The sequence below is a fragment of the Nicotiana tomentosiformis genome, chromosome 1 (assembly GCF_000390325.3).
Source record: "Nicotiana tomentosiformis chromosome 1, ASM39032v3, whole genome shotgun sequence".
Classification (NCBI taxonomy): Eukaryota; Viridiplantae; Streptophyta; class Magnoliopsida; order Solanales; family Solanaceae; genus Nicotiana; species Nicotiana tomentosiformis.
The window spans coordinates 13,566,510-13,579,758 of record NC_090812.1 but is presented as its reverse complement, the minus strand read 5'-3'; the positions used below and the strand labels follow the sequence as shown (position 1 = coordinate 13,579,758).

The window sequence follows — 13,249 nt, the reverse complement described above, 5'->3', positions numbered from 1 at the left end:
CCTATATAAATAGTAACTAATTTTATGCAAGATTTAACGTATATATAACATACATAGTGATAAGATAAATTAATATTTTTATACTATCGGTATAATTTAATTTGTTCTATTTTATTATTTTTCTTATTACAAATTTCGTTTATTATGAATAATTACTTATTTTTATATTCCACGTTAAACCCAATATAATAGGGTCCATTAGGAATGGTACTTAAAAAAAATTCAAGTTAAAGTAGAGTAATTGTGATTCCGCCATTGGAGGCAAATGGACAATTGGAAAGGTAGGTGAGTGAGTGAGGTGGTAGCATGACTCGGTCTCCAGCTCGTAATTTCATTCTCTACGCAAAGGCAAAGAGACGTAAGACGCCATCGACCTCAACATCTCTTCGATCGCTTTCCTTCAGACGACGTACGGCGAATTAAAGGAAAGCTCGATCAGAAGAATTAACTATGTGGGTGTTTTACCTTATATCGTTACCCCTGACGATGGGAATGGTCGGGGTAACGCTGTGGTACTTCGCGGGACCAGACGTACCTCGTTACGTACGTTACACCGTTGGATACACCTGGTTCTGCTCTCTCTCTATCATCATCCTTGTTCCCGCTGATATCTGGACTGTACGTTCTTCACTCCCCCCTCCCCATTCTCATTCCTTTTTTGGATGACGAATCAGCTCTCTGCATCTCAACTAAGCTATCCGCCTGTTTCCTTTTTCTTTTCTTCAGCATGTTATCACTGTGCTTTAGTTGGGGTCAATTTTATAAATCTTCAATATCTTTCTGCTTTATTTCAACCTGTTAGCCGGTACGGATGTATGGTGGATATAGGAGAGTACTTCGTAACGTAGTCAATAATATCATCAAATATTGACTAGTTTTAGCTGGCCAACTAGAGGCAAATTCAGAATTTTGACTTTACAGTTCAATCTCTAAGATTCTTATTACCCATTGCACTTTAAAATTATGGTTTTAGAATTTATTATTTGTTGACTTTTTAATGATTTTTCATATGTATATTTATTCTTCATGTCGAAAATGATGGATTCTGTGAACCCATCCCCATCAAATTCAATGTCCATCCCCCCCTGGCATAAACCTAGCCGAACATACATAGTTGCATTATGCATTTGTTTTATTTCTACTTGACAAAGGTTTCAGTATCATTTGTTTTTGTTCAGACATTATCGAATCATGATAAGGGACAAATTTCTTTCTTTTGGATCTGGTCTTATTGGAGTACATTTTTACTCACTTGGTAAGCTACACCATCTGATATTCTTTAAGCCAGTGCTGTTGAAACTGTGGAATCTTATGCTAACTTCCAGTGTCGTTGATTGCTTAGTTAAATGTTTGCTTGAAATGCATAGTATTGATGTGTGAATAATTTAAATATAGAAGACTAATAGTACTTGAAGTACATTGTTTTTTCAGTAAATGTTGTAAGCTAACATGTGATCAGGACGATTTTTGGTATTGTCAGCTTTTGAGCTGAAGGGTTATCTTTTAAAGTATTGGCATACGAGGAAAAGTACGAGTATTTCTGATGAGTGATATGAGGAGAAGTAAGAGTATTTGTACAGCAATCTTTTCAATGTTCGTCCAGATTGAAGGAAACACTGGAAACTCGAAAATTTCAATGGGAGTGAATGCTTAATGTGCAGACTGCCACAGGCTTTTGTTTTTGTTCAACTTTGTGGATGGATGATCAATTTAGCTCGTATTACCTGTATCAATTCTCCTAAACTTCTTAGTCTTACTGGTACTTTATCACATTAACTTGTGGCTAAGATTAGGAAAAATATATGACAATGCTTCTGCTGAATCTTTCTTGATGATTCAGCATGATATCTTTGTTTAGAGGTATCTTTGTGTACCTGTTGGATGATTCAGCCATATCTTTGTGTACCTGTTGAATACTTATATGCCCAGCTATCCCAGATTTTCATTTGAAAAGGCAAATACCATGCAGCATTTGTGTATGTGCCCATCCACTGGGAAAATAATGCAACTCTAGAATTAATACCCTCTCAAGACAGTCAAAAATCGATGTCTAAGCCTTATACTTCTGTCCTTGTACTTATATTCAACTGGACATTACCAGTCTTCATTTCCCTTAATGACACACGAAGAAAAATAGTACTTATGTTTAAACTGCTCACTGTGGCGAATAGGTGTTATTACTTGATAATTAATGGTTCTCTTTAATTTCAAGTTTTATACCTTCCTTTAGATATTGCTTTATTAAAATTTGGATGGCACTGGTTGGGGTGCTTTGTTGAAGTGAGCATTTTATCATGCATTATGGCTATTTTCAGGGTTGTAGTGCCTATAATTCAGGGTTATGAAGATGCAGGGGACTTCACTATAACTGAAAGGCTGAAGACTAGTGCACATGCAAACTTAGTTTACTACTTGTGTGTTGGTGCTATCGGGCTCTTCGGACTTCTCTTGCTCGTCGTTGTTCAAGAATACCGGTTTATCTCTCACTTTCTCAATAGTTTGTGTAGACTGCAGTCTTATGTTTCTCTTCTCCTGATTCTGCATTTTGTTGTACCGATCATATTGGATTGTTTGTCATTGAATTATGTTATATTTGCTCTAATAAAAAGAAGTACACTGGTTTTACAATTAGACAACTCTACTTGCCAAGTGCAACAAGAAGGCTGCAGCGCATGCTTTTAAGTTTTAACTGTGCCATGGAAGCATCTTGGTTAAGCAGACCATCTCTATTTTGGGATTAATGAGCTGACCTGTTAGTCTCTACTAAAGTGTGATGCGATTCTTGAATTTAATAACAATAAAGAGCATATATATATAAATACATTTATCTATTTGGTCATGTAGGAAGATTAAGAAATAAAGCAACATCGCTTACTCCATTCTTTTTTTTTTCCTGCAAAATTCTCTCCACCTTTTACCGCTCCTAGCTTCAATTTCCAACTATTGATCCCTTTCTTGCATTCTCAAGCTCTAAATATGCGCATGCAGGATAGGAAACATTCCTGGTTTTGCTATGGCTTGCTCCAATACATTTGGTCTTGTCACTGGTGCATTTCTCCTTGGCTTTGGTCTAAGTGAAATTCCAAAAGGCATCTGGAGAAGTGCAGATTGGACAATTCACCAAAAGATTCTCTCACATAAGGTGGCGAAAATGGCCGTCAAACTTGATGATGCTCATCAGGAATTTTCAAATGCTATAGTAGTAAGTTCTGCTTGACACGTGGCTTTTCTTCTATCATTGTTCATAGTTCATACAAGGTCTAAATTGTCATTACATATACTCTGCTTGTTAACATTTACTTGTAAAAGATTTTTCTTGACAAGTATAATTTTTTTCTTGACAACTAGAGTACAACTATTATATCCGGGGATGAAGTATGTTTAAGATGGAAATGTTGAGAAGATACTGGGGAGATTTGATTTGTAAATTGTAACATATTGTAATACACAGGGGCGGAGCTAGCATGCGGAATACGGGTTCGGGCGAACCCCGTTGCTTTGATTTAAATCTTGTAATTAGAACCCACTAACTTAAACGCACTACATTTCTGAACCCATAAACTTAAAATCCTTGCCCCGCCTCTGGTAATACAAGATAATTTGCACTAAGAACTTGCTAATGCATTTTCAATTGGCCTTATTGCCCCATGTTTACCACTCTGGTTTAGAATGACATGAGTTTTTTTAACTGAACCCCACTGTCGGTCGCTTCTAAAACCGACCAACATGAGAATTGGGGATTTGCCCATAAAAATTACTAGAAGAAAAGGGAGAGCTCAAAGGGAATTGGGTTCATTTCCGAAACTCTCCACAAATTTCAGTTTCAGTTGTGAAAGTGATGTTCATATCTTGAGCGCAGCTCTATAATTGCCAATACTCTATTTATACAATAAAGAATCTAGCATTACCTCTAGCTGCTTTTGAGACAATTGGTGGGGTGGATTGATAGGTATGTACAATTGTGCGTGCATTTCCCCATCTGGGCTATATTTGCTTTGACTGTTCATCTTTTCAACCTACCCAAAATGCTGCAGTTGGAGCAAAGATTAATCTTGTTGAAGATGAACAACTCAAGATTTCTCTTCCAACAGTAAAGATGTGGTTTCATACTTTCAGGTTGCCCAAGCCACGTCAAAACAGATGTCAAAGCGTGATCCTTTGAGATCTTACATGAATGTCATAGACAAGATGCTGATTCAGATGGTAATCATGCTTCTCTTTGCAGATGATTTTGCCTCAAAGCTTCATATCAGCGATTTAGGCACTTCTATTCTTGTTAAATGCTTATCTTCTCATACGCATTAAAGCCTTTTCTAGTATTACTTTGAGTGCAGCTTAGCGAAGATCCCTCTTTTAAACCACAAGGTGGAAATTTAGGAGAAAATGATATGGATTATGACACTGATGCAAAAACAATGGCTACACTTAGACGTCAACTCAAGATAGCTCGAGAGAAATACTACCGATACAGAAGGTACATGTTCATTGCTGACTCAAAAGATTGAGTACATGTAGTCCATGGTTAATTTTTGGATCATAAGTGTTTAGTCATGACGTATAATTGCCTATCCACATATTGTTATAGCCTGGATACACTCCTAGGTTTGAGACCTTTATTTTGAGCTTAAGAATGATATTAATTGCTTAGGAATCCATTCTGCGCCCGTGGAAAACTAGCCCAAATTTTGTTTTCCTATTCCTTATGCCTGCAAGGATCATGTTAAGGCCCTGGTATCTCTGAAATCTTCTTCATTTTATCTTATCTAATTTCCAGATTTGAAATGTAGTAGTTTCATAACGTGTAACTCTGTGGCAATGGTCTTAAAAGGCAAGTCTTTCCACATATGACAAGTTGACAACTATGGTGCTGTAGGTTAGTGGTTTAACCAGGAACATTCGCAAGCATTGGGATGAACATTAAAATATCTTGCAACAACATTGTCCTTAAAAGTTCTGGAGACCATGGTTTCTATTTAAGAGCTATGTTTTTTCTGCTCTCTCCAACTGTTGAACCCACTTAAGCTCTCTTTTTATGAGAATTGTGTTTTGTGTTAGAGGGAAATACTGAAACATTACTGTATGTTTAAGATGTGCAGAGTAAATCAATAAACTAGTAATACATTTGCCCGCTGGTGTGTGCTAATGAGAATTATCTATTCAGAGAACCACGTGATTTATGGGTGAAACACCCAACTTCATACATTCAACTCATGCAGTTCCTGATTTCATTTAAAATTCCGTTGGCACACTAATAGCATATAATTAACTCTAAGTCTCTTCTCTAATACAGCGAGTATATGAATTTTGTAACTCAAGCGCTTGAGCTGGAAGATACCATAAAGAACTTTGAGCACCGAAGTGGCACTGGATGGTTTGATCTCTCTCCTTTCTTTCTTGTTATTTCCTTTTATATTAACAGTAGAAGCTACACCAGGTATCTTGTTGTTATTAACAGTAGAAGCTAGACACTTATGGGAAAGTTTTAGAAGCATTATACTCCTAATTTATATTAAAAGACGGATTGTTGAGTATTGGAATGTACCGGTTTTCAAATGGATCAGAATGAATGTTGAGGATACATATAACCGATCCAAACTAGTTTGGGATGGACGTAGTTGTTGTTTTAGCAGTCTTTTATAGCTATAGTCCTATATATATAACTCTGGAAAGCAGTAATTAGTTGGTAGTTGTTCAAATATCTAGTGCGTTAATTATGCTAAGGAACATAGGTCTTTTATGTACGAAACTCATGGTTCAGAGCTTAAAATTGATCGATGATGAAGTGAACCGGCAGAATCAAAGAGTACTGTTCTCTTTCACTACCGATCTACCCCTAATCATGGGCTTAGACCTGCCTGCTAATTCTGTTGCTTAGGTTTTGTCTGGGACATCGTTACTGATTTAGGTATTTTATTTAACACCTGTAGTTCATATCATCATATGACAAATTGATAGAATGACATTTTGGGATTCAATCCCAAAAGAAAGTAAAAGGGAAGGGATTTGACACTTATCTTTCATTAGGGGAAGTATTCTGCTCACTATCATGCTGTTTGCTTGATTCAATACCAGAGCTAGAAATTGTGCTGAGGCACATGCAGTAGCAAGACAATATATTTAGCTTTTCTTTGATGTGAACTAGTCATGCTAATGGTATATGGCATACAAGATCTTGTCTTGTAGGTTAAGTTGTTTGTACTGATTAATTGATTATAAAGATCTATTTCTTAAACTTGGCAGGAAATATATATCAAGCTTCCGGCCTGAAAGAGGTGGAAGATTAGGGTCTACGCTGGACATAATAGGTGATCTTCAGATTTTTTTCGTCTATTCTATAATAAATGGAAATTCTCATTCCGGCATTTCTTGAAACACTTCCTACTTAAATGCTTAGCAAACGGCGGAATATGTTACAAGATTTGATTTCAATCTTGATGATGATTTGCAAAAGAGAATATTGGTAATTCTCACATAATCCTACCTTCAAAATCTACAAATTTCTTGTAGTAATGCATTTTCTAGTTCATACTACAAAATGTAGCCATGTAAAATGGCTTCAGGAAGAAAATGCCTTTCCTATCTTTTGGCTTCAGGAAGAAAATATATTTTTCTGTATAAAGCAATCAAAGAAAATGCATTCACAATAAATGACCACATTAGTGCCTTCACAAGAAGAGGTGGGGAGAGGTGATTAGGCAAGACATGGCGCAGCTTCAGTTGACCGAGGACATGACCCTTGATAGGAAGTTATGGAGGTTGAGGATTAGGGTAGTAGAGTAGGTAGTCTAGAGTGTTCATAACAGTAGTATTGGCACGTAGTCTCGCTTTCTGTTGGTAGTACGTTTTTATGACTAACCGATTTCTTTCATTGTTGATCACCTTACTGTCTTGTTGTTTTTATTCTGCTTTTATATTGCTTTTTGGTACTGTCCCTTGTCTATATTTTCATTAATGTGGTGCTTATGCTTTCCTAAGCCGAGGGTCTATTGGAAACAACCTCTCTATCCTCACAAGGTAGGGGTAAGGTCTGCGTACACAGTACCTTCCCCAGACCCCACGGTGTGGGATAATACTGGGTATGTTGTTGTTGTTGTAATAAATGACCAAATTACAAAGGAACAATAATAAAAAGAGAATCAATTAAATGACCAAATACAATGTGATTATTAAGTCGCATCTCTGCAGAGTTGATTTGGCGTTGTGTATTGGCAAAGCAACTTCAGAAATTTTTGGCGATCGTCTTAGGCTGTATATCGGCTTCTATACTTCTTGCTGAGGCAACAATTCTACCAAGTGGAGTTGATTTATCTCTCTTTTCTATTCTGATTAATGCCACAAAAAAGCACGAGATGCTTGTACAGGTAAATTTCTCTCTCTCTCTCTCTCTCTCTCTTTTTACTTCTATCCTCTCTTAGTTTTTGAAATTAAGATATATAACTTTGTAATGATGAAAGCTTCTTCTGAACACCTTGACTAGATTTGGCATAGAACTTTCCAAATGAGTTATTTAGCAATAGTCAACACAACATTGTGCATCATTTATCCTGTGCACAAATGTTTTGAACAGCGATTGAACTGAGAAGGTGCTTTTCTTTCACTAGTTGTTTGGATTCCATATATGATCTCAAGTGAGATGGAGTAAACATTTGTTACTAAAAAGATGGACTAAACATCTGTTTTTCTTTTTCTATTTCTCTGTAGCTTTCTTTTGTTCCTTGTTTGGATCATGTCCTTCTACACACTACATAGAGGTAGTGAGAAGAGTTAGTAATGCCATACATGTACTTTTATAAGCATTGCTTCCTGTTTTTCAAAGCTTCTCTCACACTACAGGTATCTCGTTGTTTAGATCTACGAGATCAAGAATATTTGTTAATATGCCTGAGTTTGCAGAGACACGGTTTCCCCCTTTCTTATAGTTTGAATCTTTTGATGGCTCTTAATGGTTGATGGATATCTTTCTCTGGTAATTGTAATCAAGTTAAATGCTATATGGCTTCTTTTCCTGAAAACTTTTTTATCAGGGAACTGGTGGAATGCAGAATTTGCCTGACCTTTCCCTCTTTGGAAAAGAAAGTTTAATTAGTTGTAGTTTTATTGGGAGTTTGTCTAACTTACTTTTCCCTTGGACATTATAGAAGACTGTTTGACTACTTATGATGTTGTCTAATTTCCCTAACATAAGGAAATGCCACCTAACTTTTGTTTTGGCATTAAATTGGATGAGCTAAATTGGTAGTGTCTTGAAGTTACTTCATAGCTTGTGCATTCATATTTATGTTTTACCTGTCTTCTTTTCCCTTATTTCTGGTGCAGGTTGCTGCCTTTATTCCTTTAATGTATATGTGTTTGTGCACATACTATTCCTTGTTCAAAATAGGAATGTTGACATTTTATTCACTGACTCCAAGACAAACAAGTTCAGTCAGTTTGCTTATGATATGCTCGTATGTCTCTTTGTTCTTCCTTTTCCTTTCTTACTGGAATTTGCAACCATTCTGTGCCTAATACTTCTTAATAACCATGTAAATCATATTAGGATGGTTGCACGCTATGCTCCTCCTATTTCATACAACTTTCTCAACCTTATCCATCTTGACAACCGTGCAAAGACTATCTTTGAAAAGGTAAGTAACTGATCCATATGTCTTTTTGTTAGCTAGAATGTTTAATTCCGGTATGTCAAATTATAATCACATATTGGATTTTCTTGTGAGGCACAAACAGAACTCCCTTTTGCCCATTTTGCATGACTTTGATTGGCTTTCATGAAGTTGTAGAGTAAGGGCTTGGATTTTTTTATTATTATTTGAATTTGTACATTTTAAAATAATGGTTGGACGATGTGGATGTCAAATAATTAAAATAACGTAATCTTATATTTTAAGAATACAAGATTAAGATCATGGGTTCAAGCTGTGAAAACAGTTTCTTGCAAAAATGCAAGGTAAGACTGCGTACAATAGATTTAACGTGGTTTGGCCCTTCCCCAGGACCCCGCGCATAGCGGGAGCTTAGTGCACCGGGTTTTCCTTGGTAATCTTATATTTTAAATTGACTTTTCCGAAAATCTTGGACTTTGTCATGTAAGGGAGAAGTTATGTACTAAAACAGAAAACAAGTCAAGCGAGATGAGACGAAGGAAGTGGAACACAACCACTCTGAAATATGCAGCTCTGTTTTTGCTCTCATAGTTAGTATTCCATGGATGATTATAGGACTGCAACGAGAGAGAGATTACAGAGAAGCTACCTCAAAGAAAAGATTACAGAAAGTTGAAATGCGTACTTGGTTCCGGACGTACAATGTATTGATACACGTATTTTGCAGAGAGAACACGAGGGATTTGTTCTTTATTAGTATTCTTCTCTTTAGCAAATATTGAGACTCAAATCTTAAATTTCAGCTTAAATTTGGGAATTCGAGTGACATGGTGTAGTTCATAATATTCGTCAGACAAATAAATTGTAGTTCATAATACTTCCAACTATAGCTTAATAAATTCAATCTTGCTATAATCATCCTTTTTGTCTATCATGATGATCTAAGGCCATTAGAAATTTAGAATAAAATTAACCAATCTAGTTAATTGGTCAGTTTATTCAAGATCTCTTGTCTAATAAACAAATTCATCTTTTCCTAGTCCACTTGCAATTGGTAGTTAGATGCATAGACACAAGCAGGCACCATAATGGGAAGTAATTAGAAAAAGGAGGGAGATGAACAGATATTCTGAACTTTCATAAGAAATTCGTCTTTCTAATTGACCATGCAAGTTGATGATTTTGTCATTGCATTTATGCAGAGAATGGGGAATATTGATGATGCGGTCCCATTCTTTGGAAGAAATTTCAATAAAATATATCCGCTTATTATGGTCATCTACACCTTATTGATTGCGAGCAACTTTTTTGATCGAGTCCTTAGCTATTTTGGGAACTGGAAAATTTTCAAATTCCTGAGTGAAGAGGCTGATGATTTGGATGGATTTGACCCCTCAGGACTCATTATTCTGCAAAAAGGTTAGTCTTGGCATTTATCCCTATGTGACACATGTTATTGGAGTTCTGCCAAAATAAATTTGTAGCTTGGGTATTGTTTTTTGGGAGAATGGAGGTCTAAAAGAAGACAATATAAGACAAGTAGTTTAAACTTTATGCAAAACCAGGTAATGCACAAAATGACTTTGATTTCACTTCTCAGAACGTTCTTGGCTTGAACAAGGACATAAAGTAGGTGAGCTAGTTGTTCCATTGGCAAGGAATTTCCAAAATGCAAGCTTGGATCTTGAATCTGGCAGCAATAATATGGTATGTGATTCTCGGAACATGACATATTCTTTCCATCAGTTATCTGGAAAATATTAATTTTACAGATGTCTTATTTCTCACATAAATTTCTTGGTGTTTTACACTTTGGCGTCCACTGTTTTACAATTTTCACCTTCCTTGCAAATGATACTAAACAGGAGAACTATATCGCAAGGCAGGTTTGGCACATTTAAATCCTGTTTTCCTGAACTTGCAAAATTTGCTTAATTTGAAAAATACTTTTTGTCAAATAGAGTTTCAGAAAAAGTACTTTTAGACAACAGCTATTTGTGATTGGCCAAATCATTTGAGAAATATTATGGAAGCAGTTTTTTTATAACTGTGGTGTTCGGGCCAGCTTGCGCAAACCTCGACTAATTTCACGGGGTACATGCTAGTTGTTACCTCCCGCTAGCACAAGGACTTGGTAACTCTGTCCAGTCAGGTGGGATGAAACCACCTAATGTTTTTGCCTCCATTGAAATTTGAATCTAAGACCTCATGGTTCTCAACCCACTTCATTGACTACGACGCCACACTCTCACAAGTAGTTTATGTCTGGCTATTCTTTCCAAGATAATGATGTGCTCTAAGTGCGCAAGCTTTTATTAGTTTTGCGGTGCATATGTGAATTATCCACCGTGAATGATTATTCTTCCGTATTGCATGTGACTTTGGGTTTATATTGGTAAAAGCTTCCTGAAACAAAACCATCAACAAGACTGAGGGAAGAAGATAATGTTAGCAATTCAAAACCTCTAAAAGGAGAGGCACAACATGAGAACAGCAAAGAGGGGATCAGTGGAAAGTACAAGGCAAAAAGAGCAAGACAGATGAAGAGAGAAAATAGCATAAGTTCAAATGAGAAGAGCAGGGACCGCCCCTTGTCTTCACGGGACGAAAGCTCCATGATGGATATGCATGTTCAACCTTCTAGAAGCTTATCCTCAACTTGGAGATCAATGAAAACAGGTTTTCGCAACTTCAAGTCTAACATGGAATCAAATGGATTTGTCCCTTTACGTCAAGTTCAAGATGCAGGACACAGTCGTGCTTCCTCAACTGAATCCCTGGATGAAATATTTGAGAAGATAAAGAGGCCAGGTTCAGAATCTACAAACTATGACAGTGACGATGATGTTTATGAAATGAGCTTGAAAAGTTCAAGGCCAAGAAGATAATATATGTCAAATTTTGTCAGAGATCAGCCTACCAATTTTGTGCCAGAATCAGGATATTGGTTGTAAAGTTTGTTCAATATTCTTTTCTCCAAGTGGCAGGTTTCTGCGTTGCAGATCCTTTTGGCATCTGTTTTTGTTGTAACAAGTAGTATAGCATAGTCACTCCTTTACCAATTACCATACAAGAAAGCATAAGCCACAACTTGAAAACCTTCTTAAAGAGTTGGAAACATTGTTATTGGAAAACTCCAGTTTCTGTAATGACTCACGCACGGTTGCTGTAACGCTCCCTTTTAAGCATTCCATTTTAGGAAATATAATGAGACAATGTCTGCTTCCTTTTATTTTTCGTGGAAAAGTTCTTTGACTCTCGATTAGATGTAAAAAGGTTAAAAACAAAAATTGAAGTTTTATCCATATAAAATAATATTTACATGATTGTATAAAAAGTATATCACGATGATCATCTGTTAGAAAAGCTGGTGATAATTTGTTGGTATAAAACTAATTATACTGAATGAATAAAATTGTTTGCAACATTAGTGGATAAAAGTTAAACCAAAAAGAAAGTGTTCTTCTCACCATAACCTCCCCCCCCCCCCCCCACCACCACCACCACACCACCCCCTTCAAGGTAAGCTATACTTAATTCCAAATTAGTTAGATTTGACTATATAATTGTCACTATTTATTGTGCTCCATGAACTCATTTCAATCTGATATCTAATCGTTTAATATTTTCTAAAATTGAAGTTCATCATTACTCCCTCCGTTCACTTTTACTTGTTCATTATGCTAAATATAAATTTTTATTTTGCTTGTTAACTTTAGCAAATTAACAGAAAAATAATTCTTTATCCTGTTTTACGTTTTTCATTAATTACTCATTTCTCAATGATTATGCTTGGAACACTATGTTAATTATTGAGACTATTTATCATTATTTAGGTTTATATGGTAAAATATACTATAATTATTATTTTATTAAAGGACTTGTAAAGTTAGTTGTTGACGAGTAAAAGTGAAATGAGAGATACTTAATTTTGTTATAAAATAAAGACAGTAAAGTAAAGACAAGTGTAGAGAGAAAACTGATATATTATTCAAACTTCAAACTTATGTACATAATAAACTGAATTCTCCTCTATTTATAGAAGAAAGGAAGTTGTTGTGTAAGCTGCTACTGCAAGCTGCTGTGTAAGCTACGACTGCAAGCTGCTGTGTAAGCTGCTTGTAAGTTGCTGTGTAAGTTGCTTGTAAGCTGCTACTCTAAGTTGTTGTGCCAGATATAGATAATCTTCTACCATGGGTAATATTTATCCATAACGGAGTACCGGAAGGATAAGCTTCTTCAGGAGGCTTATTTCCAATGGAGTACTAAATAGATAAACATATTTACGGTGGAGTCTCATATGGATAAGTTTCTTCAGGAAGCTTATTTACAACGGAGTACTAAATGAATATCCATAATATAATATATTTATAACACTCCCCCTTGGATATTCATTAGAAGATAATATGCCTCATTAAAACCTTACTTGGAAAAAACCCTGTGGGAAAAAATCCTAGTGAAGGAAAAAGAGTACACATATTTAGTAATACGCATTGCTAGCTGCCTCATTAAAAACCTTATAAGGAAAACCCTGTGGGAAAAAACCTTAGTAAGGAAAAAAGAGTACATCGCATATTTTACTCCCCCTGATAAAAACCTTGTTTCAAATATTTAAGTCTCCGCATTCCAATCTTGTATACCATCTT

The 13,249-nt window shown here is 35.9% G+C and overlaps 1 protein-coding gene across 4 annotated transcripts; it reads left to right on the top strand.

Moving 5' to 3' along the window:
- The first annotated feature begins 223 nt into the window (after nt 1-223).
- LOC104115617 (uncharacterized) lies at nt 224-11,835 on the top strand. Of its 4 annotated transcripts, XM_009626293.4 has the most exons (14): nt 226-618; nt 1,179-1,255; nt 2,316-2,474; nt 2,989-3,202; nt 4,117-4,203; nt 4,335-4,474; nt 5,291-5,371; nt 6,241-6,305; nt 7,186-7,361; nt 8,317-8,447; nt 8,540-8,627; nt 9,806-10,022; nt 10,204-10,310; nt 11,006-11,835. In XM_009626293.4, the coding sequence occupies exons 1-14, from the start codon at nt 451-453 to the stop codon at nt 11,489-11,491; spliced, it is 2,196 nt and encodes a 731-aa protein (XP_009624588.1). In that variant the 5' UTR covers nt 226-450; the 3' UTR covers nt 11,492-11,835. The 4 variants fall into 4 exon arrangements, with proteins under 4 accessions (XP_018632989.1, XP_018632988.1, XP_009624588.1 ...); XM_018777473.1 differs by lacking the exons at nt 10,204-10,310; nt 11,006-11,835 and having other exon boundaries at nt 224-618; nt 9,806-10,027; XM_018777472.3 differs by lacking the exons at nt 9,806-10,022; nt 10,204-10,310 and having other exon boundaries at nt 225-618.
- The last annotated feature ends 1,414 nt before the right edge of the window (nt 11,836-13,249 follow it).

Excerpts from the sequence above, each read along its gene's own strand:
- LOC104115617 (XM_009626293.4), top strand. The coding sequence starts at position 451 with ATGTGGGTGTTTTACCTTATATCGTTACCCCTGACGATGGGAATGGTC. Across the intron at positions 619-1,178 it reads TTCCCGCTGATATCTGGACT|ACATTATCGAATCATGATAA; the intron begins GTACGTTCTTCA and ends GTTTTTGTTCAG. Across the intron at positions 4,204-4,334 it reads ACAAGATGCTGATTCAGATG|CTTAGCGAAGATCCCTCTTT; the intron begins GTAATCATGCTT and ends CTTTGAGTGCAG.